The sequence below is a fragment of the Dermochelys coriacea genome, chromosome 2, assembly GCF_009764565.3.
Source record: "Dermochelys coriacea isolate rDerCor1 chromosome 2, rDerCor1.pri.v4, whole genome shotgun sequence".
Lineage (NCBI taxonomy): Eukaryota > Metazoa > Chordata > Testudines > Dermochelyidae > Dermochelys > Dermochelys coriacea.
Genome location: NC_050069.1, coordinates 147,538,150 through 147,564,236, shown reverse-complemented (window position 1 = coordinate 147,564,236; position 26,087 = coordinate 147,538,150). Strand labels below are relative to the sequence as shown.

General features: G+C 38.7%; 1 protein-coding gene across 2 annotated transcripts in view; it reads left to right on the top strand.

Moving 5' to 3' along the window:
* SLC12A7 (solute carrier family 12 member 7) overlaps positions 1–26,087 on the top strand; it is a 328,393-nt gene that overhangs the window by 232,411 nt on the left and 69,895 nt on the right. For both annotated transcript variants that reach the window (XM_038392945.2, XM_038392944.2), the window contains exons 13-17: positions 1,746–1,864; positions 8,074–8,172; positions 11,527–11,646; positions 17,874–17,978; positions 19,345–19,513. In XM_038392945.2, coding sequence (XP_038248873.1) covers positions 1,746–1,864; positions 8,074–8,172; positions 11,527–11,646; positions 17,874–17,978; positions 19,345–19,513 — 612 coding nt within the window. The remainder of the gene's footprint in view (positions 1–1,745; positions 1,865–8,073; positions 8,173–11,526; positions 11,647–17,873; positions 17,979–19,344; positions 19,514–26,087) is intronic.

Genomic DNA, 26,087 nt, shown 5'->3' with positions numbered 1-26,087 from the left:
AAGATAGTTCATCATCCCTGCCTCTTAGTCCAGCCAAAGTAAATATTAAAAACTATAAAAAAACCCTGAAAATTAAAATAAAAATGAAAACATGGCTGCATCAGAAGCAAAAATGTTAACTCAGTCATTTCCTTTTATTCTGACAAATTCTCACTCTTTTGGACAAGACTGGAAAATGACTAATGTTAGGAGGCATAGAAAAATATTCAACAGTGGGTAGATACTTGATTGTTTTGGTTTCTATCTCTTAAGGATAGAATGGGTTGGGCTTGTTCTGAAAGGCAGTGCTGCTTTTTTTCTTGTGAGACTTGGCAACGGCCGCTGTTGGCCGGCAGGGAACTGAGCAGAGACAGGGCCAACCAGCAGCTCCTCCTAATTCCCCACATTATATAACATGTCCAAGGGGATAGGAGCTGGTGTGAGCTCTAGAGAGGCATCATCTAGTGTGTGATGTGGTGATAATGGGAGGAGTGGGGGAACAACCTTTGGGAGAGGAACTAGAGTGGGACAGGCTCAGTTAGGGGAATCTGAGGAGGGGACTGGGGCTGGGAAGAAGTTGTATGAAGAGAAGGGAGTTGGAGAGAGGTGTGGGGAACTTGTGGGTGAGGAGAAGGGAGCTAAGGAAGGAGGGACTTGGTGAAAGGAGCTGAGTATTGGGGACACAGAGAGAATAGGGGCCAGGACAGGGAGAGGTGAGAGGTGAATCAAAGAGACAGATGGGGGGCAAGAGAGAAATGTAATAGTTTTGAGGAGTAAATAGAAAGGGGATATTTGGCTATGTGGGAACAAAGGGTGGGATGACTTCACAGGAGGAGAGAATGGTCTTGAGGAAAGAGGAGACTGCAAAAGGAGGAACATGAGAGTTGTCTGCAGGAGGATTGGAGAATTTGTAGATTGGGATGGGTTTCAAGGGAGATGTTTAGAGATGATGAAGTGTTTGGAGGGAGAGGGAAGAGAGCATGAAGAATTCACAGAGATGCAAATGTGTGAGGGAACATGAGACATTTGAAATATGGCAAGAGATGTTTGAGGAAAATTAGAGTTTAGAAAGAGAATGAGAGTTTGAATGAAAGAGATGGAAGATTGAAGGGTCTCTATAGGGAAAAGGGAGGGAAGGTTGTGGTATGGAGAGTGAGAGTGAGGAGAAACTGGATGTTTAGAAAGAGAACAGGTGGAAGAAACATTGGGGTTTCAATCCTTATGGTTATGTGGAGAGAGGAGAAGGGAACATATACTGCTGTGTGTATTCTTTGGAACCTTGAGAGAAGACTTAGTCCCTGCTACCCCCAACAACTTTATGCGTAAAATTACCTGAGTGGATCTGGCCATGAGCTCTCTCATATCCCATGTTTCAGCAACTGGGCTCCTTCTACTGATTTATGGTAGGGTTCTCTGTAGATTCCCATGCTCTTTCTTTTGTTTCTTGTTTTCTTTCTTTAATGCAGTATCAAGAGTCAGGCCTGTGATTAGAAATGTCATGTTGTTTCTCTTCCCCATCCCTGAAATTTTAATTTTGTATTATAAAAAAAAATAGTTTTCCTACGTCAAGTCTTAACTCATATAAATTTTCTTATTTAATATATAAGATAATCTGTTTATGTATGTGGATTTCAAATAACTTTAAAAATGGCTTTAACCAGTTTAAATTTGATGGGTTTTGTTAAAGTTGGTTTCCCTTTAGTATATTTTGAGAACTATATATTGAACAGATTTACTCATTTTACTGTATATTTTAATTGAATTAGATATTTGGTCATGGAAAAGCAAATGGTGAACCAACCTGGGCATTACTTCTCACTGCTTGTATTTGTGAGATAGGAATTCTCATAGCTTCGCTGGATAGCGTAGCACCAATTCTTTCAATGTAAGTATACATGTGAAACTTGACATTATTTTTTTAAAAGCTTAATGTATTGTTGAAATTAAATAACTTAGTTATCAGGTTATATATTGTTGAAATTAAATAACTTAGTTATCCTGATAACTAAGTTATTTAATTTCAACAATAATTTGTTGAACAAATTTCAACAATATTTGTTGCCAACAAGTAATTTCTTGTCTTTGAAATACTTTTCAGATCATATTGTTAGTAAAGCTCACAGTTAACCTGAAGAGAATCTAGACTGACAAAATATGATAAAAGCCTTAGGCTAATGCTAAATTAAATCAATGCTTAACTGAAATAGACTTCTATACATTATTTGACTTAGTACTGCAGACATTCTCATAAAAAAATTAACACTATCTGAAATCAACACTGACCATATTAAATGTATTGAAATCTAGCTAAATGAGAGATTACACAAACTAATTCTGATTATGGAGTTATCATCTAGTGGGGGAATTTCTAGTGAGATCCCACAGGGATCTGTTCTTGTCTCAATGCTATTGAATATCTTTACCAGTGATTTGGAAGAAAATATAAAATCATTGATGGTAAAGTTTGCAGATGCCAGAAAATAGGTGAAATGGTAAATAATGCTGGGGACAAGTCAGTTCTACAGAGTAGGGTGGGTCACATTGGCTAGGTAGGCTCACTTGAACAAAATGTGTCTAAGTCCATCTAAATAAAAGATCATACATCTGGAAACCAAGAATGTAGGTAACATTTATAGAATAGAAGACTGTTTTGACAAGCAGTGACTCTGAAAAGGACTTAAAGGTTTTGGTGGATAACCCTGTGTGATACAGCTAAGACAGTAAATGCAATACTTTCATAGATTGCTAGGCCAGAAGAGGTCATTGTGATCATCCAGTCTAATCTCCTGGACAGCACAGACCATAGAACTGTCCCAAAATAATTCCTAGCACGTATCTTTTAGATAAACATTCAATCTAGATTTAAAAATTATCAGTGATAGAGAATGTACCACAACCCTTGGTGAGTTGTTCCAATTGTTACTCTCACTGTCAAAAGTGTACACCTTATTTCTAGTCTAAATTTGTTTAGCTTCAGCTTCCAGCCATTGGATCATGTTATATTTTTCTTGGCTAGATTGAAGAGTCCATTGTTAAATATTTGTTCCCCATATAATGTAGGTACTTATAAACTGTAATCAAGTTAACCCTTAACCTCTCTTTGCTAAATTAAATGGATTGAACTCCTTGAGACTATCACTTAAAGGCCTGTTTTCTAATCCTTTAATCATTCTCCTGGCTCTTCTCTGAACCCTCTCCAATTTATCAACATCTGCATTGAATTGTTGACACCAGAACTGGACACAATATTCCAGCCAGTGGTCACATGCCCAATGCAGAGATAATATTAACCTCTCTATTGCTGCTCAAGATTCCCCTGTTTATGCATCCCAGGATAGCATTAGTGTTATACTTAAAAGCACATGGCATCTTTTTAAATGGGATAAGTCCCATGGCAATACACCCTTCTTTTATAGTCATAAGTTCCCACACAAGCCTATGGACCTTGCTGTGTCACACTGGAGCTGTCAATCACAAGGTATTCAAGGTTGTTCTTAATTAGCATTATTTTGAGTTGTTACTGGGAGGATCCGCAGCTGTTTCTTATCTTGTCCCTCTGGCTCAACTCCTTATCTTGTCCTTTGGGTGTATGCCTTTGCTTTAGGGTCATCCATCCGGGTGATTCTGATAATAAAGTTTGTGCCTCTTGACTCCTCCACTCCCCTCTTGACTATTCAGCCCAGCTATCTCTTTTCAGTTAATCAGTATACCATACATTCTTCACTCACACACCATACAGTATATAAGGCAAAAATTACAGCCATAAAACTTCTATCCTTCTAAGAACAATCATTAACACAAAAAAGAAAAGGACTACTTGTGGCACCTTAGAGACTAACAAATTTATTTGAGCATAAGCTTTTGTGAGCTACAGCTCACTTCATCAGATGCATACGGTGGAAAAGTGGGGATTTTTCCAGTGGGGAGTTTTATATACACACACAGAGAATATGAAACAATGGGTTTTATCATACAGACTAAGAGTACTTGTGGCACCTTAGAGACTAACAAATTTATTAGAGCATAAGCTTTCGTGAGCTACAGCTCACTTCATCGGATGCATTGGATGTAATGCATCCGATGAAGTGAGCTGTAGCTCACGAAAGCTTATGCTCTAATAAATTTGTTAGTCTCTAAGGTGCCACAAGTACTCCTTTTCTTTTTGCGAATACAGACTAACATGGCTGCTACTCTGAAACCTATCATACACACTGTAAGGAGACTGATCACCAGCAGGAGGGAGGGGGGGGAAAAGGAGGAAAACCTTTTGTGGTGATAATCAAGGTAGGCCATTTCCAGCAGTTAACAAGAACGTCTGAGGCACAGTAGGGGGTGGGGTGGGGGAGAAATAACATGGGGAAATAGTTTTACTTTATGTAATGACTCATCCACTCCCAGTCTCTATTCAAGCCTAAGTTAATTGTATCCAGTTTGCAAATTAATTCCAATTCAGCGGTCTCTCGTTGGAGTCTGTTTTTGAAGTTTTTTTGTTGAAGGATAGCCACTCTCAGGTCTGTAATCGAGTGATCAGAGAGATTGAAGTGTTCTCCAACTGGTTTTTGAATGTTATAATTCTTGACGTCTGATTTGTGTCCATTTATTCTTTTACGTGGAGACTGTCCAGTTTGACCAATGTACATGGCAGAGGGGCATTGCTGGCACATGATGGCATATATCACATTGGTAGTCGCGCAGGTGAATGAGCCTCTGATAGTGTGGCTGATGTGATTAGGCCCTATGATAGTGTCCCCTGAATAGATATGTGGACAGAGTTGGCAACGGTCTTTGTTGCAAGGATAGGTTCCTGGGTTAGTGGTTCTGTTGTGTGATTGCTGGTGAGTATTTGCTTCAGGTTGGGGGGCTGTCTGTAAGCAAGGACTGGCCTGTCTCCCAAGATCTGTGAGAATGATGGGTCGTCCTTCAGGATAGGCTGTAGATCCTTGATGATGTGTTGGAGAGGTTTTAGTTGGGGGCTGAAGGTGATGGCTAGTGGCGTTCTGTTCTTTTCTTTGTTGGGCCTGTTCTGTAGTAGGTGACTTCTGGGTACTCTTCTGGCTCTGTCAATCTGTTTCTTCACTTCAGCAGGTGGGTATTGTAGTTGTAAGAATGAATGATAGAGATTTTATAGGTGTTTGTCTCTGTCTGAGGGGTTGGAGCAAATGCGGTTATACCGTAGAGCTTGGCTGTAAACAATGGATCGTGTGGTGTGATCTGGATGAAAGCTAGAGGCATGTAGATAGGAATAGCGGTCAGTAGGTTTCCGATATAGGGTGGTGTTTATGTGACCATCGCTTATTAGCACCGTAGTGTCCAGGAAGTGGATCTCTTGTGTGGACTGGTCCAGGCTGAGGTTGATGGTGGGATGGAAATTGTTGAAATCATGGTGGCTATCATTCAACAAAAAAACTTCAAAAACAGACTCCAGTGAGAGACCGCTGAACTGGAATTAATTTGCAAACTGGATACAATGAATTTAGGCTTGAATAGAGACTGGGAGTGGATGAGTCATTACATAAAGTAAAACTATTTCCCCATGTTATTTCTCCCCCCACCCCACCCCCTACTGTGCCTCAGACGTTCTTGTTAACTGCTGGAAATGGCCCACCCTTGATTATCACCACAAAAGGTTTTCCTCCTTTTCCCCCTCTTCTGCTGGTGATCACTCTCCTTACAGTAAAAAGAAAAGAGTACTTGTGGCACCTTAGAGACTAACAAATTTATTTGAGCATAAGCTTTTGTGAGCTACAGCTCACTTCATCGGATGCATTTACAAGTGAGCTGTAGCTCACGAAAGCTTATGCTCGAATAAATTTGTTAGTCTCTAAGGTGCCACAAGTACTCCTTTTCTTTTTGCGAATACAGACTAACACGGCTGCTACTCTGAAACCTATCCTTACAGTGTGTATGATAAAACCCATTGTTTCATGTTCTCTGTGTGTGTTTATGAATCTCCCCACTATATTTTCCACCGAATGCATCCAATGAAGTGAGCTGTAGCTCACGAAAGCTTATGCTCAAATAAATTTGTTAATCTCTAAGGTGCCACAAGTACTCCTTTTCCTTTTTGCGAATACAGACTAACACAGCTGCTACTCTGAAACCAATCATTAACACAATCATCAAAGAATAAACTCAGAACCATTTCTTCTTACCAATTCAAAGCTAGCAAAATGGAGGACAATTTACTTGAGACAATTTCTCCCCATTAGGCTTTTGGCCAACATTAGCCCTTTTTGACCACAGCATCACACTGGGAGCTCAAGTTCAGCTGATTATCTACCACAACCCCCAAATTTTTTTCAGTGTCACTGCTTCTCAGGATACAGTCTCCCATCAAGTAAGAATGGCTTGTATTCTTTATTTCTTGGATATGTAAGTAAGGAAACGTGGTGTAGCTATAGAGAGGTGGTATTAACTTTTTATATGGTATAAGTGAGACCTTACTGGTATACTGTGTCCAGTTTTGGTGTACACACTTCAGAAATGATGCTGACAATTGGAAATGGTTAAAAGAGCTATCAATCCATCTATTGTGCTTGTATCACCCTAATTATTGTGGTATCTGAGTGCCTGACAGGGTATAATGTATCTTTCTAGCGTTATAGCTGTGCTAGTCCCAGGACATTAGAGAGGTGAGTGAGGTAATATCTTTTATTGGACCAACTTCTGTTGGTGAAAGAGACAAGCTTTTGAGCTACACAGAACTCTTCAAACAATAAATCATAGACTTAGAAGATAGTGATGTAATATATGTTTAACTCAATAAGTCATCCTGAAAACCTCTTTCATATTTCTTTCAATCAGGTTAGTTTCTCTAGTAATTCACCCACAGTATTGCAATAAGCAGCTGTTTTCCATACTTTTATATTTTAAAATATTGCTAATGTCAAATTACTTTCCTATTTTACAGGTAATTCCAGTACCTTTGAATAAAATGTAATAAAATGTGGGGTGGTTTTACATCTACAGTAAGCTAGACTAAATCTTACAATATACCATGACCATAGCTATTGCATACAAAACTGTCTCTTGCTTTAAAACTTTAAGTATTGGGGGTAGCCATGTTAGTCTGTATCCACAAAAACAACAAGGAGTCTGGTGGCACCTTAAAGACTAACAGATTTATTTGGGCATAAGCTTTCATGGGTAAAAAACTCACTTCTTCAGATGCAGCATGCTTATCCACGAAAACTTATGTCCAAATAAATCTGTTAGTCTTTAAAGTGCCACTGCACTCCTTGTTGTTTTTAAAACTTTAAGTGCATCAGTAGCATTTTTCTTTTTAAATTTTCTCCTATCGGCAGTGATATCTTTAACCAAAAGAATTATGTGTAAACAGTTACAAGAAAATGACTCATTATTGTCTAAGATGGATGCTTAATTATTTGATCTGAACACTTTATGGGCACAGCTTTAATCTGGTGTTTGTCTATGTTTTAGAGAGGAGAAGGGAAATAAGAACGGACATGCAAAAAGTATGTGAAATAATGCAACAGGGAATGTAGACTGGGCATTTTTATTAATCTTTTTTAAAATACAAGACCAAAGGGACAGTCAGTGAAATTAAAAGAATCTAAATTTAAAAGTAAAAAAAAAGAAGAAATACTTTTTAACAAAACACACTACTTGTGGAACTTAGTCACTACAGTATAACATGCTATAAAGAGATCAGTAAAACTTTAAAAAGGATTAGAGTTTTATATGAATAACAAAAAGATGCCTTAAGTTACAATAGCAAAGATTTTTTATAAAAGTTTTATGAGGGATAAAAACCCTGTTTCGTGTTTCAAGGTATAAGCAAAATTCTAGCTGATTCGAGATAGGAAGAAGCTTTCCATGTTGATAGATCATTCTGTGATTATCTACTGAAGTGTTTATTGCTTCTTCTTCTGAAACATCCGGTACTGACCCCTATCAGAGGCTAGATAGTATATTAGATGAATCACTGATCTGATCTGGCTTTGTAATTCCCATGTTCTGATACTAATCTGAACTTTCTGTAAATATATTTATTTATCCCTACTCTCTTGATAGATTTTGTATGTGAGACTGTAGAGTTCATTTCCCAGTTAAAAGATTTGTCTTTCTCTGCAGGTTTTTCCTAATGTGCTATATGTTTGTGAACTTGGCCTGTGCAGTGCAAACTCTTTTATGCACTCCAAACTGGAGACCTCGTTTCAAGTACTACCATTGGTAGGAAATCTTTTTATGTACACTTCTTATTTAGAAGAGCCAAATCTAATGGCTTAATTTTGATTTGTATTTGTTGTTTGTTTTGCATTCATTGGACATTTTCAGTAGTAAAACTGTTTTCAACAATGTATAGATTCACAACATTAATACAAGATGAAAAATTACAGTAGAGGAGAAGGTTTGGAAAAATATTTTTTCCCTGTTGATTTCAGTTAGTTCTGAGTTTGATGCAGATGGGAAGCAAGAGAGAAAAATAGTTATGAACAAGAACACACATAATGATAGCTGTAGTTAAAGGCACATTTCAGGAGTGGGTGAGGTTCTGTGGACAGCAATGTTCAGGAGGTCAAACTAGACAATCACTTCTGACCTTAAAGTCTATGAACATAATCTCTATGCAGCCTTAATTCAGCCCCCTTAGTGAATCTATTATCATACAATCTTTAATTACAGACTTACATACATAATCACATTTCTACAGGACCCACTGCTCTAGTCCTAAAAAAAACAGTTATCGGAGCACATGATTTTGAATGAATGATTGTTATTTTGGACTTAAAGTGGATGCATTGTGTGGAATACTGAAGTAGTATGCAAATTCCCAGCAAATATCTGTGAAACTCACTGACATTGTGCATGCTTAACCCCCCTCTAGTACTGGTCGACAAAGAGGATGACAGCCTACTGCTGCTACTACTGCTGTTAGTTACTTCATTAGCTCAAGGGGCAGAGGTCTGTGCTATAGATATTAAGGTTCCAACTGTGCTGAAGGCTCATGTCAGTGTCAATATTATTTCACGTGATTCAATTTTTCCCCAGTTTTCTTTTGAAAAAATCTATGAAATCACATACAGAAAACTATGATAAAAATAAAAAGAAAAGGAGTACTTGTGGCACCTTAGAGACTAACAAATTTATTTGAGCATAAGCTTTCATGAGCAACAGCTCAAAGTGAGCTGTAGCTCACGAAAGCTTATGCTCTAATAAATTTGTTAGTCTCTAAGGTGCCACAAGTACTCCTTTTCTTTTTGCGGATACAGACTAACATGGCTGCTACTCTGAAACCTATGATAAAAATGTTAAGGTTGCAAAGCCAAGTTCTCAAAAGTTAGGAAATGTCAGAATTAAGTTTGCATTTTATAGATGAGGAAACTGAGACATGCAAAATTAGTTGCGCATGGCCATACCTGAGTCAGTGACAGAACCAGGATTAGACAGAAGGCTTATTGACTCCCAACTCTGTGCACTTTCTTCCAAACCACACTCTGTTACTATCAGTGTTATTGTGTATGCACAATTTCCATTGACTATAGTTGCAGTCATGAGTGTTCACTGCTTCTGAAAAATCAGGTCCAAGATGTCTGAAGTTGGGCACTCCAAAAAAAAAAAAAAAAAAAAGAGAACACAATTAGTAGCAACCCATGAAAGCAATGAAGAAATTAGAGCCTCTGTGAAAAAGGTGATAAGAATCTTTTAAATATGGAAAGTGTTAGGCAAGTTAATTATTTAATTAGTGTTGATGTGACACGCAGGAGTGCTGCAAAGAGACTATTTCTTTTTTTAAATTTCCTGTTCCCAGTCATCTGATATGGATCAGGATTACCCTGTCATATGGCAGGGTCATCTCACTGTCCCCAGCGGCACTATTGCACATCTTCTCTTTCATTTGAAAAGCAAAAGCAAACATGACATCATAACTGAAAAAAAAGCTTTGCTGCAAAGTAATAGAGCCAACATCCTAATTTTTTATAAAATGTAAACAGATTATATGACACTGTACCTTCTCCCTAACCCTTTCAGCCCCCAATACATCAATCAACTACTGCAGCACTGTCACTTGAGCTAACGGACTTTAGCTGGAAGCATGAAAAGGCTGTTATCCTCTCCTGACCAGCCACTGGAAGAGGACAGACAACACATTGAAAGAGAGTTACATGTGCTGAAGCAGCCTGCTTTTACAGACACCATAGCCAAGGACATATATTTGGCAAACTTTCTGAGGGATAGCATTGATAAGTGTTTCAGGCTTGGATCTGCCCTATTTGAGATCTGGATTCCCAACTTGTGATCAGTAATAAGTTCTATGAAGTTCACAAAACTGTGAACACCAGGTTGTAGAATTTAGTCTACAACTAAGGGTGAAATTTTGGTCCCATTGAAGTCAATGGGAATATGATTCCAGGATTTTCCCTTGGTTCAAGCGTCATGCATGTTCCCTTAGGTCAAAGGGTATTTTAATTGGGAGGGAAAAAATAATATTTAATTTATCTATGTCTTGTCTGGAGTCTCAGCTCTTTGTGTGAACTGCTGAAGTGCAATGCCCTGAGATGGTTGCCTAGAGTGTTAATAGAATTTTGGGGATGTTTGGCAACAAACCAAAAACAGGCTCTGCCTTGTGAAAAACAGATAGGAAGTTGGAATTTTTGACACCTTGTAACTTGGCCAAATCTAAACAGATTTTCTTGAAGCCAACAGAAGGCATCTTGTTGACTCCAGGACAATCCACTTGCCAAATTTCAAAGGCTTGCTGTGAGTATAAGAGCTCTGTAAAAAGAGTGTGTAAGAATTTTGAATAAAGGAATATAGAATACAGCCCAAATCTGTCATTGCTGGTACTCATCATATAATCTTTTGTTTATAAGCCTCATACTATTTCTGCCTGGTGTGATTTAAACAAAAACCACAAACTACTTCATGTTTATTTAATGACCAATTCTTATTTGTATATTTGTTCTTTTAAAACCTTTTGTCTGCTTATATTTTATTTTTTAAACGTCTACCTTTTTCTGTTTTTCAACGTTAACATTTTTTTTTACCATTTTAAATCCCAATCTGTCTTTTTTTTTAGCCTTTATATTAAAAAGGTTTCTTAGTCTCTTATCACAACAGATACTTATCATATACCAGTTTTTATTATCACATGACATACTTAAGGCACCATATCAGTAGATATATCATACTTCATTGACTGACTTTAACAAGAATATTGTTAATATTGGCTGTTTTTACATGGATTTATATAGAATAATATAAATAATAAAGAATATTTTTTTGAAGTTTAAAATAGACTTGAACATTATAGATGTTAAATAACGTTAAGACCTGTTTAAAACTTGAAGAGAGTTGTAGGCACAAGTAGAGAGATTCAGAATTGAACATTGTAGGCCTATATTGAATATTGTATTCAGTTTTCAGCATTTTCAGAATGATTATTAAAATTGTTGACAATGCATTTAAATTATGAAATAGCCTTTTTTGTTAGAGAGGTCTTTCTGGGAGTTAGTTTAATGGAAGAATTGACTTTGTAGAACATTTGCAGGCATGTTATAAATTCAAAAATGTGCTTCTTTTTAGGGCTCTTTCATTCCTGGGGATGAGTTTATGTTTTGCCTTGATGTTCATTTGCTCTTGGTACTATGCTTTGATTGCCATGCTAATTGCAGGATGTATTTACAAGTACATAGAATATAGAGGGTAAGAGGATGTATTTTATTCATTTGTTATATTTAATTTATTTTTTTATTGGGGAATTAATACCAGGAAAATGTGAAATGTTATGCTTGAATGTTAATATCAAGTAGCAAGCTTTAAAAAGTGACATGGTCTTGAAGCCCTAAGATTCCAGCTGTTCTGCAGGAAATTTCAAGGAAAATGACATATGTGAGTATGTATGAAAAAGGCACTTCTTTCTGCAAGGCAGATGGAATGTCAAAGTTCCAAGATGCTCTGTGTCTGTTTATACAAACACATAATGCACAGAATAGCCATAAAATTATTTGACATCTGGGAAAACGTCTTGCAGAGAGAGACTTGAATTCATTTTTAACTTACCAAAAAGATCAAGAAGTGACTTAATTAGGGTGTATATATACCCTTACGCAGGGAAAAAACAGGTATTAAAGGCACAAAAAGAGTCACTGTCTCAAATCTGAAGACAGACAAATTCAAATGTTTTAATTAGGCACAAGTTTTTAACTGTGAGAGTAATTAAATATTGAAACTACCATGGGACATGGTGGAACAATTGATTGTCATCCTCTTTATAACAGCCCTTAATGTATTTGATGACTGTTATCAGATCCACTCATAGTCTTCTTCTTTTGAGACTAAACATGCCCTGTTTTTTAAACTTTTTCTCATATGTCAGTTTTTCTAAACCTTTTATTATTTTTGTTGCTCTCCTCTGGACTCTCCCCAGTTTGTCCACAGCGTGCATAGACATACCCATGCTAGCTCTGTTCCAGCTTGCAGAACTAACTTGGGTGTGTCTATTTGAGTTTGGTATCTCACGCCCAGCTCCAATTGTAAATGAAATTTAAATGAAAAATCTTTTTTTTTCTATTCTTTTTCTTGCTGATCTTCAATGAAGTATGCTGTTTGGTCAAACAAAAAATATACAGATGACTAGGCACCATTTAAGACAAAGAAGCTTGTAAATTGTCTTGCATTAATCTAAGTTTTGGAAATAATGAGATGAACATAACATTCATGATCACATGTGGATTATGTGATACCTGGAAAATATTTTGTGCTACTCGAAATCTGGTTATTAATGGAGTAACTCTGATATCCAGTCAGTCTGTGAATAAAAATTAATCAAAAGTGTGCATTCTTGTGCATAGAGAATCCTGTAATCTAGAAATCATGACTGATGGATTGACCAAGACCATAGAGGCAGTTGATATGTTCAGTTTTTGGTGCCAGAACTTTTTCCCCCTTCACTGTTATATCTGCTCAGCAAGTGCATCACAATTTTTTTGCTGCCTCGGTAAATAGCTGCTCTGAGCTCTCCAGGCCTCAGACTTTTGGCTGTGAGGCAGTCTTCCCTTTTTTCCCTGTTCTTCCTCTACTTCTTTATCCTTAATATTAACATGGCACCCATTAAATGGATTAAAAACTAGCTGATAGTTCTCAAAATGTAATTGTAAACAGGAAATAATCATTAAACAGGTATGTTTCTAGGGAAATGCCTCAGGGATTGATTCTTGGCCCTATGCTATTTATCAATTACCTGGAGGATAACATAAAATCATCACTGATAAAGTTTGCATACGACACAAAGATCATATGACTGGTAAACAGTGAAGAGGACAGGTCACTGATTCAGAGTGATCTGAATTGCTTGGTAAACTGGCCTCAAGCAAAAAATATGCATTTTAATGATAAATGTAAATACACATATTTAAGAACAAAGAACGTATACAGAATGAAGCAGTGATTCTGAAAAAGATTTGGGGGTTATGGTGGATAATCAGCTAACCGTGTGGTCCCGGAGTGATGCTGTTGCCAAAAGGGCTAGATCCTTGAATGCATAAACAGGGTACTATCAAGTAGTAGTAGAGAGGTTATTTTACTTCTGTATTTTGCACTAGTGCAAACACTACTGGAATACTATGTCTGGTTCTGGTGCCAACAATTCAAGAAGGATGTGGAATAATTGGAGAGAGTTCAGAGAAGAGCTATGAGAATGATTAAAGGATTAGAAAACATGTCTTATAGGGATAGATTGCAAGGAGCTCAATCTATTTAGTTTAACAAAGAGAAGGTTTAGGGGTGACTTAATTACAATCTATAAATACCTACATGGGGAACAAATAGTTGTTAGTGGGCTCTTCAGTCTAGCAGAGAAAGGTACAATAGAATCCCATGGCTGGAAGTTGAAGCTAGACAAATTCAGACTGGAAATAAGGTATACATTCTTAGTAGTCAAAGTAATTAATCATTGGAACAATTTACCAAGGGTTGTAGTGGATTCCCCATCACTGTCACTTTTAAAATCAGGATTGTATGTTTTTTTTAAAAGATTTGCTCTAGGAATTACTTTCAGAAAGTTCTATGGCCTGTGTTGTACAGAAGGTCAGACTAGATGATCACAGTGGCCTCTTCTGGGCTTGGAATCTATGAATCTATAGCAGGGGTTGGCAACCTTTCAGAAGTGGTGTGCCGAGTCTTCATTTATTTACTCTAATATAAGGTTTTGCGTGCCAGTAATACATTTTAATGTTTTTAGAAGGTCTCTTTCTATAAGTCTTTAATATATAACTAAACTATTGTATGTAAAGTAAATAAGGTTTTAAAAATGTTTAAGAAGCTTCATTTAAAATTAAATGTTAAATTTAGACCCCCCCAGACTGGTGGCCAGGTCCCGGCACTGTGAGTGCCACTGAAAATCAGCTCCCGTGCCACCTTTGGCACGCATGCCATAGGTTGCCTACCCCTCATCTATAGGAATCTATGAAGGATGAATTAAAGCAATCTTACCTGAACTTGTGAACTCAGACAGGAAGAGTGGCTCCCCACATCTTGCAGATCCCATGCGTAACGTGTCCTTGACTACATTAATATAGCTGGTGGACATATTTGGCAAAATGAATGCACTGAAACTAACACTTCAAGGTAGGAATACAAATATACTAGTTATGAAAGAGAAACTGATAAAATAACTTTGTCATCGGAGTTGCCACATTGAAAAAGGAGTTACTGAGATGCCTACAAGGTAATCCAGCTAATGCAGGTAACAATAGCAGTGAATTTAGCACAGTGCAGGCTTCAGAATGGGATAACAAGCTGAGCATGCATCCAGCATCTGTACCTGGCTTATACTACTCAGACTGAAGCCCATGCTGCATTGACTTCACTGTTATTGTTTCCTGTGTGAGCTGGATTCAACCTAGCTTAGGGAGGCTAGTCCATGCTGTGTAGACGTACCCTTAGACATATCTAACAGACTAGAGCTGGTTGGAGAGATAAGGTAGGTGAGGTAATATCTTTGATAGGACCAACTTCTGTTGGTGAAAGAGACAAGGTTTCGAGCTTCCACAGAGCTATTCTTCAGGTTGGAAATTTTCTAACAAAATGCCTGTTTGCCAGACCTCAGATGTGTCACAGAATATCTCTACTGACAGATTTTCAGTGGATCAAAGGTGGAGCTCTGATGGAATCCTGCCTGCCAGCTTGCTGGGTTGCTAAGGAGTCTGGGTCTTCTGGGACTTGTGGCTCAAGGGCAGACAGCCATGCCAGGGTGTCCAGGCTCCATGCCATGAGCCTGAAAGTCCTGGGTGCCCTGGCTCTGCAGCAGGGAGCATGGAAGCCTGGAGGTTTTGGAATGCACTTCTAGGGTCTACAGCTCCAGGGCAGTGGTGCCATATGGACTGCCTTGGGCCCAGAACACCCCTCCAGGGCTTCCAGATTCCCATTAGTTGACCGAAGTGTCAGGAAGCCCTGGGTCCCCAGACAAGGGAAATCTGCTTGATAGGGCTGCTTTAGAGCCACAGACTCTGGGAGCCATAGCAGCTTCTGAATGCTAATAGCAGTGATGAAGCCAACAAGAACGTTAATTTCTTAATTTCTGACAGCAGCTGTCAGGGTTGGGGCGCAAATTTTGTTTCAGAAACACCTTATGTTGGTGTTGCTAAATTGATTTTTTGGGGGGTATTTCTGGTTCTTGGAAAAGTTTAAATAAAATAAGCATGATTTTATTCTGATTGGGAACAAAACCAAATTTCATAAAATGAGAAATTTCCTGCAAAGTGGAAATCCCATGTTTTGGCCAGTTCTATATTAGACCATCCATGCGCTATGTCTAGCATATTATTTATCTTTAACCCTCTTAAAAAGCAGCCATAGTACTCTGAGAAGAGTAAAAATATCTGGAGCTTACTGATGCCAAAATAAGAAAAGAACAAGGAACAGTTTTATATACTAAAACAAATTCCCTACAGCAGAAAAATTCACAGTATAGCTCAAATTCTGCAATTAATTCCTCACAATTGGGGCCAAACTAATTTCTGGCTAGGGTGACCAGATAGCAAGTATGAAAAATCTGTATACTTTTTTTCAGAGGTTGGGGGATACAGCTGCATATATAAGACAAAGCTCCTAATATCGGGAGGCCCCAATAATATTGGGACATCTGGTCACCCTATTTCTGGTTCTCACAGTTCTGATATAACTGTAGATAGGAGAGGCATAGAATGAATGAGAATGGAGGAGGATGAATGACCATAAAGTGATCATAGCATTTCAATAATCAGTGGAGCTCATAGCTTCCCACAGGTTATAGGCACCAGGTAATGAGGTTATTCATAGGTTAGTCTCCAGAAACATCAGTAACAGTTTTGATTAAGAAAAGGGTACTTGTGGCACCTTAAGAGATTGCGAGTTTTTGGTTCCTATTCATTCCTTTTGCTAAGGAAAATCCTTGCAAAAAAGGTATCTCGTCAGATTGTATATTGAGTTTTTTAACCAATCAAGTCTCACATTCATAGATACATAGATTCCAAAGCCACAAGGAACCAATATGATCATTGTCTGACCTCCTGTATCACACAAAACATAGAATTCCCCAAAATTATTTGTACAGCATATCTTTTAGAAAAACATTCAATCTTGATTTAAAAATTGTCAGTGATGGAGGATCCACTGCAACCTTTGATAAATTGTTCCACTATTTGCTTACTTTCACTATTAAAAATGTGTGCCTTATTTCCAGTCTACATTTGTCTCGCTTCAACTTCCAACCATTGGATCACGTTGTATATTTTTCTGCTAGATTGCAGAGGCCATTATTAAATATTTGTTCCCCATGTAGGTATTTATAGACTGTCATCAAGTCACACATTAACCTTCTCTTTGTTAAGCTAAATAGATTGAGCTTCTTGAGTCTATCCCTATCAGCATGTTTTCTAACCCTTTAATCATCCTTATAGCTCTTCTCTGAACTCTCTTAAATTTATCAACATCCTTGAATTGCGAACACCAAAATTGGACAGAGTATTCCAGCAGTGATTGTACCAATACCAAATACAGAGGTAAAATAACCTCTCTGTGCCTACTTGAGATTCCCCTGTTTATGCATCCAAGATTTTCATTAGCCCTTTTGGCCACAGGGAGTTCTTGCAATTTTTTTTCTGAGTCACTGCTTCCCAGAATAGGGTCCCCCATCACATAACTATGGCCTACATTCTTTGTTCCTAGATGTATACATTTACATTTAGCCATATTAAAACTCATATTGTTTATTTGGGCCCAGCCTAGTGGTCCAGATTGCTCTGTATCAGGATATGTCGACATAGTGCGTGGAATTGAGCCTCCCAGCCTGGGTTAACAGACTCAGGCTCATGGGGCTCACGCTACCACACTAAAAATATCTCTGCAAGCAACTCTTTAACCTTGCATCTTGGGCTGGAGCTTGGGATCTGAAGCCCCTCCCCCTTCTCTAGAGCCTGAGTTCTAGCCCAAGCTGCAGCATTTACACAACTATTTTTAGTGTGGTAGCACAAGCAATACTCTGTCAATCCAGAGTAGGAGGCTTGCTGCCGCGGGCTGTGTAGATGTATTATCAATGACGTATCCTCTTCATTATTTACATGGGGTAGCAAAGGCTCCATTGCCAGTTCTGTAGTGAGAGGAATGATTTTTTTTTAGTCTTTTGCCAGTGCTCAAATAGTTAACATTTTTATTTAATTTTCCCATCTAAAATATGATTACTGGATTTAGTTTGTTAAATCCTTAGGATATGGGAGTAACAGGACCAATTTTATGAGGTGAATTGTGATTTACACTGTACAATCCTTCACATAGGATGTCTTTTTAGGATGTGTTCTGCCAGCTAAACAAGTCATTTCATTATAAAGATATTGGTTTATATTGCATTAGAAAATGTACTCTGTTAATGCAATCCCTTTTCCTATACCTCGAAGAGCTGAAAAAGAGTGGGGTGATGGAATCAGGGGGTTATCCTTGAATGCAGCTCGCTATGCTTTACTTCGGGTTGAACATGGTCCTCCTCACACGAAAAACTGGAGGTAAGAATCCATGAAGTCCCCCTACTTTAAATACGAATAATTTTAGAAGCAGGAATATTGATGCTGATGAAACACTGTGTAGATTTCAGTAATCTTAAAGCTAGTGTAGGATTCATAGAGAGATATTATGTTTATAAAACAACTAAACTAATAGCCAAAGTTCACTGAAACTAGAATTGGAGTTTGCACATTGCAGTGTGTAACAAGCCATGCTCCGTTCCCACCCTCTCATGCCTAGAAATGTCTGACTCTCCAGTGAGTGGCACCTCCACATTATTTTATTTATACTCCTGCCACCAACCCCAATACAATCTTGTGCAGCCAAATACGCAGAGTAGTTTCTTGCCTGTCCCTCAGGGCCAGAGAGGAACAGCGATATCTCTCCTTTGGGATCTCGGTAGCATACTGAGCTCAACTAACCAAATTCTTTCTCCCTCACTTCCTCTCTGTGTCTTCTTTTATAGCTTCATTTGACAGCTGAGTGGTTCATCAGCCCCCCAGACTGGTCAGCCAATTAGCTGCAGATTTCCCAATCAGTCTTCTCCAGGGGAATTAATCAGTGCTTAAGTGATCACAGGGCTGGGTACTTGTTAGCCTCCTGTACTCTGTCACACAGTTATTTTTAGTAATTTATTAATTTATTTTACTTAATAAAATTTCAACTAAATCCAAGTTGATTATAAGTGGCTCCACTACCATTATTTAACATGAGGTTTTATTTTTCTTAATGTTAAATGACCGTTTCTAAAATCCATGTGTTATTATTTTTATTATAATGGCACTTCTGGATAATTAGACTTTGGAAATGACAAGTGGGATAAAAGGCCTGATTGTTTCACATTAATTGGACAGTTTTTAATGTTAGAATATTAACTTTCTGAGTGCAATATTTCTGGGAACGTCCTGATATAGTCTGATGTTGTACTGGTGTAATTGAAGGTAGAATTTGAGCTTGCCATTAGAATTTAATCAACAATTATGCTGATATTGAAGAAGGAAGTAGAACCCTATACTCTCTCATAGCTATTTTGGATTTATAGCACTGACAAATGTCAGAAAAATAATTTTGTCAATTAAGTAAGCAGATTTGACTCTGAAACAAGAAGATTGCTGAATAATTAACAATCTGCCATTTTTCAGAGTAAAGCTATAACAGAAGGTCAGCAGAGAGTGCTATATATCTCTATAGATTTTCTACATTATCAGTTCTCTGACAAAGTATGATGACCTAAAATTGGTCTGGGCTTCTTTGCTTGATAGTTTATCTTGTTTGCAAATGAACACTATACCATTTGGTTATTAATAATTCTGTTATAATTTTAATTTTCCAGTTGTCTTTCTGACTTTTTTTTTTTCAATACTGCAGACCTCAAGTCTTGGTTTTGTTGAATTTGGACTCGGAACAGGTGGTTAAACACCCTAGATTGCTTTCTTTCACCTCTCAGTTGAAGGCTGGTAAAGGATTGACTATTGTGGGCTCTGTACTTCAGGGAATCTACTTGGACAAATACATAGAAGCTCAAAAAGCTGAAGAGGTATGCAAAAGGCAACTTGCAAATACTTACAGGTTCTGTTTAGATTCAAGTTTCAATGAAATGGTACCAGGATTTTCTGAAGAATTAGCATTTTGCATCAATATGGGCTGCTGTAAAACATTTAAGCAAAGTTAAGTTTTGACTCAAAAAATTTAATGCTTTTATATACTAAAATGAGCTTAGTGATTTGAATCAAATTATGAAAATTCTTTATAAAATTTAGAAGGATATTATTATATCTAGATATTATTCTTCTAGTTTTCTTAGGATAAATCCAAAGTAGGATCAGGAGGGCTCAGTGTTCTCCCATATGGAGTGATAAAACACATTCACATAGTGGTTCATATAGAGTGGTTGACCCTAAAAAATGTATATATTTACAGTGGTCACCTTTAGAAACTGGATAATGTTATTGCAATTCTACCTCCGCTTTAGCATAGGGAATGCCTAGAAAATTCTTTGCTAATATTTAATTTAAAAAGCAATTTAAAAGGTTTTGAAGATGCTTTCATGAGCTTGTCTACACTGTGCATCGGTGTGCACCAGGTAGGATGTAAATTCTAGTACGCATCAACATGTCTGTCACTAACTGGCTGTGTCGACACTACTGGTACACGCTAAAAGTTCCCTAGTGCACACTGATGTCCTGTTTTTATACAGTTCTACATGAGTGCACAGAAGGGAATTTCTAGTATGCACCAGCAGGTCTATGCAGCCAGTTAGTGAGAGACATGCTGTTGCATGCTAGACTGTACATCCCAGCTGGTGAACACTGCTTTACTGTGTAGACAAGTCCCTCTATCTTGGTGTGATACTGACTTTATCACAATGACTACTTTCCTATTCCTACATGAATATTGTGGTGAGCTGATATCACACTGTTTAGTGTTAACCACTGTAGGAGAGTTGTAAGTCAGATTACCTTTTACTATGCCATTCAAATATTGCTCTATGAAAAATATGTTTGTATCTTATTTGGCCATGGAACAGTCCTAATATTTTACTTGGTTAAAACATACAGTGGAAATCAAACTCTTTATATAACAGTTTTTAAAATGTTTTTTACAAAATGAAGAAAACTGACTAATCTGATAGATCTTTGAAGTGACCAGGTCTTCATTCCTTAGATCATTATAATCTTCCTCATGTAATAGGAAGTGATATTGTCATTCTGGTTGTGAAACCTAAGGAAGTAGAAGGATATAAGTTGGCTGTGAACAGGGTCATCAAGCAGGGGCACCGGAACAGGAGGGCTGGGGGCCATGGCCCTCCCACTTTTCACCATGAGATCCCACCCCCTTCCCATCCTATTCCCCCCAAGCTCCCACCCCCGTGGTAGGCTAGCAGCTGATGGAGCCCAGCCGGGGAGCCCAGGCAGTTGTGGTCCGCATTGGTTCCCCACAGCTGCCTGCATGGCTCTTATCCCAACCTGGCTCCGGCCAAGGGGTGGGGCCTTGGAGCCACAGCCCGGCCATAGTAAGAACCGTGTGGGCAGTTAGGGGGAGCTGAAGTGGACCATTATCTTCCTGCAGTGCAAGGGGCCCAAGAGCAGCCTGGAGGATCCGCACTGTCTCCCCACAGCTGCCAGTGCAACTCTTACTATGGCCGGGCTGTGGCTCCAGGCCACACCCCTTGGCCGGAGCCAGGTCAGGATAAGAGCTGCACGGGCAGCTGTGGGGAGCCTGGGTCCCTCCTACTGCCCTGGGCAAGGGGCCCAGGGGGCAGGGACATGGGCAGGGGGCTGCTTCGGCCGACCTTGACCCCAAGTGTGGCAGCGCCAGGCTCCCTGGCCCCACTCCGGCTTCTGGCTTGGCCAGGGGCGGGGCCTCCGGGGGATGAAGAGGGGCACTGGGGGAAGGGGCAGCGCCTCACAGAAAGAGGATAGCCAGGAGTATTGCTTGTAGCATTTTGATTGTGGGATGGCATTTACAGCTTCTTGGATGACTGTGCTTATGGCAGTCCAGGCTAATACTGTGTCATCCAGGAGCGTGCCAAGTGCATAGAATTTATTTTTCACTGTGACAGAGTACTTGTTAGCAAGTGCTGAGTCTTCACAGATGCATTGTGCCTTATGTATCATAACAAGCATGCTCTTATGTTGAAACCAGGGAGTAATTGCCATTTTAGCAGCAAGGAGATGATGGTCAGTATTTGCCAGGGCTTCTGCACCTCTGTAGACCCACTATGCCCTTATTATACTATGATTCCAGACCAAGATATGGTCCAGCTCCTTCCTCATCCACCCATTGTTAGACATCCAGGATCCCAAGTATGTGAACCAACTGCTGGTGATGACAATATTGTGAGAAGAGCAAAAGAGGAGTAATCTTCTAGAGTTATCATTTATAGTTCCTGAGCAAAATGGCCCAAGTATAATTTTGAAGACATTTCTGGGGCAACTTGGTGAGAAGTTCATATCTCTGAGTATAATAAATTTGTCATGCCAAGGAATGGATTGTGTCACTGCTGCTAGTTGCTGATAGAATTTATCTTTATTAACATCTGTAGTTTCCTCGATTGCAGTGTAGGCTACAATGATGGACAGCTGCCTATGGTGATGCCTCAACCTGGCATATAGCAGTCAATCAGAAATAGAGTGCTACATTGTATAATATCTCTCCCTGCAAAATCACTGCTTCTTTCAGAATGAATGATAATGGGAAAAGTTGTACCTCAGGGTTTGAATATCCCTGCTGTATTGTAGCTTCATGTAGAGTCCTATTTGTAGACCCATGTTAACACATCACTAATTTAGTTGAATAATAAAGGCATAAATAATTTCCATGAGGTTGGCATATGAAAGAAAAGGTTGCAGCCTTCTTGCCAGGTACAAGCAGAAAAAGCACTCTTGGTAGTGGATGCTACCTGGACTTCCATGAGCAACCAAGGATATAACATGATCCCCTGGTTATAAACTTAATAAACAGCAAGTACTCTGTCCTTTAACTGATATAGCTGATCTCTACCAGTTCTTCCAGTTTGCTTCCTTTTCCTACAGTAGAACCTCAGAGTTATGAACACCTTGGGAATGCAGGTTGTTCATGACTCTGAAATCTTTTTAACTCTGAACAAAATGTTGTGGTTGTTCTTTCAAAAGTTTACAACTGATCATTGACCTAATACAGCTTTGAAGCAGAAGAAAAATGCTGCTTTTAACCATCTTAATTCAAATGAAACAAGCACAGAAACAGTTTCCTTACCTTGTCAAATCTTTTCCCTTTATTTTTAGTAGTTTACATTTAACACAGTACTGTCCTGTATTTGGTTTATTTATTTTTTGTTTCTTTTGCTGCCTGATTGCATACTTCTGGCTCCAAATGAGGTGTGTGGTTGACTGGTCAGTTAGTAAATAAGGTTCTACTGTATTTGTATTACATTTAATTTTATCTAAGTTCAATTTGTTAGCTAATTCTCATCCCTGGTCCCAGTTTCGGCTAGAATTATAAAATTATTAAACTTCAGTGGCTGGGTCCAATGAATTTAAAGCATAGAGCTGTGAGTGTGTTTTACATCCTAAAGCAGGGATGGGCAAACTACGGTGCTCGGCCAGGGTGCTGGGTCGTGGCTGCACCAAGTGGCTCGGCCTTGCTCCAGTGCTCTAGCTGGGGCACAGGGCTGGGGGCCGAACCACGTGGCTCTTGGAAGCTATGGCATGGCCCTGCTCCAGCCTCTATACTCTCCAATGGGAGCTGCAGGGGCGGCCTGTGGATGGGGCAACATGCAGAACTTCTTGGCCGCGTGCGCCGCCATGTAGGAGCCGGAGAAGGGACATGCCACTGCTTCCAGGAGCTGCTTGAGGTAAGCACTGCTCGGAGCCTGCACCCCCCGAGCCTCTTCCCATACCCCAACCCCCTGCCCCAGCCCTGATCCCCCTCCCACTCTCAAAACATTGTGAGCATTCATGGTCCACCATACAATTTCTATTCCCTGACGTGGCCCTCGGCCCAAAAAGTTTGCCCACCCCTGTCCTAGAGGCATCACAATTCACACATAACAGCCTCATGTACATATTGAACAAGAGAGATGACAGAATAAAAAAAAACACCATGGAACTCTGCATGAGGGAGTTGTTGAGTAGATGAGCAATTGCTCAATATCACTCTACCTTCTGGAACCTATCAGAAACAAAGCCACTGAAGCAATTCTGTCTACCCCTTCCGAGGTTCAAGGGCATGTCAATAATAATTAATGGCCAATGGTATCAAAGACAATATACTTTGTTCAATGTGATCGCTCTTTTAATTTTTTTTCAATTTTTTTCCCCCTGAATAAAGATCAAAGTAAAAGACCAAAGGGGCCATATGCCAGTTGAGAATAGATGGGGCTCAGAAGTGCTCTGGCCACACTCCTTTTCATTGCAGGCATGCCCAGTATGCTGGAGCTGATTCTGTAGAAGCCAATAATGTTTACTTGCCAGCTGAGAGCGCCCCAACACTAGAAATTCTTTGAAGCTGCAACCAATTGTAAACTTAGGTTTTGTCTACACTAGCACCTTTTTTTGGCAAAACTTTTGTCATTCAGGGGTGTGAAAAAACCACCACCCTGACTGACAAGTTTACCGGACAAAAACACAGGTATGGACAATGCTATGTCTGCAGGAAAACATCTCCCACTGACATAGCTACCGCTGCTTGTTGAGTGTGATTTGATTATGCTGGCAGGAGAGCTCCCTCACCAGGATAGAGCAGCTACACAGGAGACCTTACAGAGGCACAGCTGCAGCAGTACAGTTGTGCCATTGTAAGGTCAGTAGTGTAGACATAGCTGTAGCAATTTATTTTGAATGAGCACAACAGTCTGGATATTAATAAAATATATTCTACTTTTAGATTCAAATAGGTATTGGCACATTCTTCAGGTAAATACAGGTACTTCCTTGTGGTCTCTTTTAGATGAACTGACCTGATTAATTTGTGTCTCAGTATTAAGGAGTAAACCTAATTTTCAGATAAAGGAGGTGATAATTATCTCAGTAATTGGATTTCTTTCTGTGTAGGCTCATGGGTTTCATTATTCTTTGTCCCCTCTCATTTCTTCTTAATCTAATTTTATAACTTTGTTTTGCGATTTGATAGCTGAAGCTAAATTGTCATGGAAGGAGTACAAAGAGCTTATCTTCAAAATTAATTGTAACAAGGTACTGATTAAGATTTTTTTGGATTTTCTTCTAACTGAGATAACTTTGGGGGTCTATATACAATGACAATAGAATAATGTCATTCAAAAAGAAATTCAATTACTGAGCTTACTGCCATGTTTCAGAAACTCTAGGGGTTCATAAATTTTATTAAATGAAGGCTTCCACCCAGAACAACAGATTCATTTCTTTTAAAATATCTTAGTAAAAGCTATATGAAACTGAATTGATTTATCAATATGAAGATTGTAGTTTTAATGAATTTATTCAGTTTAATGCATTTTATTTTTTATCTTTAAAAGAAAATATGATCTAGAACAGTGTTTCTCAACCTGGTAGGTTAGGGCCTCCATAAGGAGCACAGGGCAGAAGAGAGGAACATTGGGTACACTACCCTGGTCATTATCTATGATATGATCATATTAAACTACTAGACTAGTACAAAAATTAAGTATGGATATCACTTCTGATTTTTTATTTTAACCAATAAATACCGATAAAATACCCCGATATAGATAGATAAAATATGAAATCTGTACTTGTCCAATAAACACTGCAGAAGATCCAGAAATGGTTAATTATATCTATGGATGTACAGCTTGTCTACAGAGCAGTAGTATACAGGAGTATGATTATTAAAGTACATTAATGTGTTGGCAAAGCATAGACCATGCTTTTTCGTACAAGGAAATATTACAAAGAGATTACTCATTACAGTATCATATACTGTATACTGTAGTATTATACTGTGTATAATATACATTATTCATTACAGTATATACAAAGAGATAGCCCTAAACTCCTGATTTTTGACATCTATATAAAATTCAAAAATTGCTAAAAATAACTCTCCCCAGAACAGGATGAATAAACCCAGAAAAACAGAAGCTCTAAGTATGGCATAGCACATAGCATTTGTCTGATTATTTACTTACAATAAAACAGCTCAAAGTTTTCTTTTAAAAAGTCATTGCTTTGTCATAATCTGGGAGAATTTGAAGCCAGATATAAAAATAACAATTTTAGGGAAGACTTGCTCAACTTGCATTCCTAAAAGACTCTCAGTATTTGTCAAACTTACAAAAGTATTCTCTGTAGGCACCTGTCCTGTGCTCTGAGTACCTATCCCATAAATTAAAATATACAACTGTATAGAATGTAAAGAACAACTAATACACATACAAATAAATATTCACTAGACTATTATTTCACAAATAGTACATTGCGGGAAGGTCTAAATGAGTTTTGTCTGCCGCGAATGCCTCGTCCCCAAGCTCTCACTTCCTGCAGGCAGTAGCACACAGGAAGCACTTCTGGGGCACGGGTAGGCTGCTGAGTGTCCATCTGCTGGCTCCAGCCACTTCTCCCACACTGGTGCTGATGCCCAGATCCCACTCTCACTTCTCCTGGGCAGCAGGAGGAGGATCTGGACAGCAA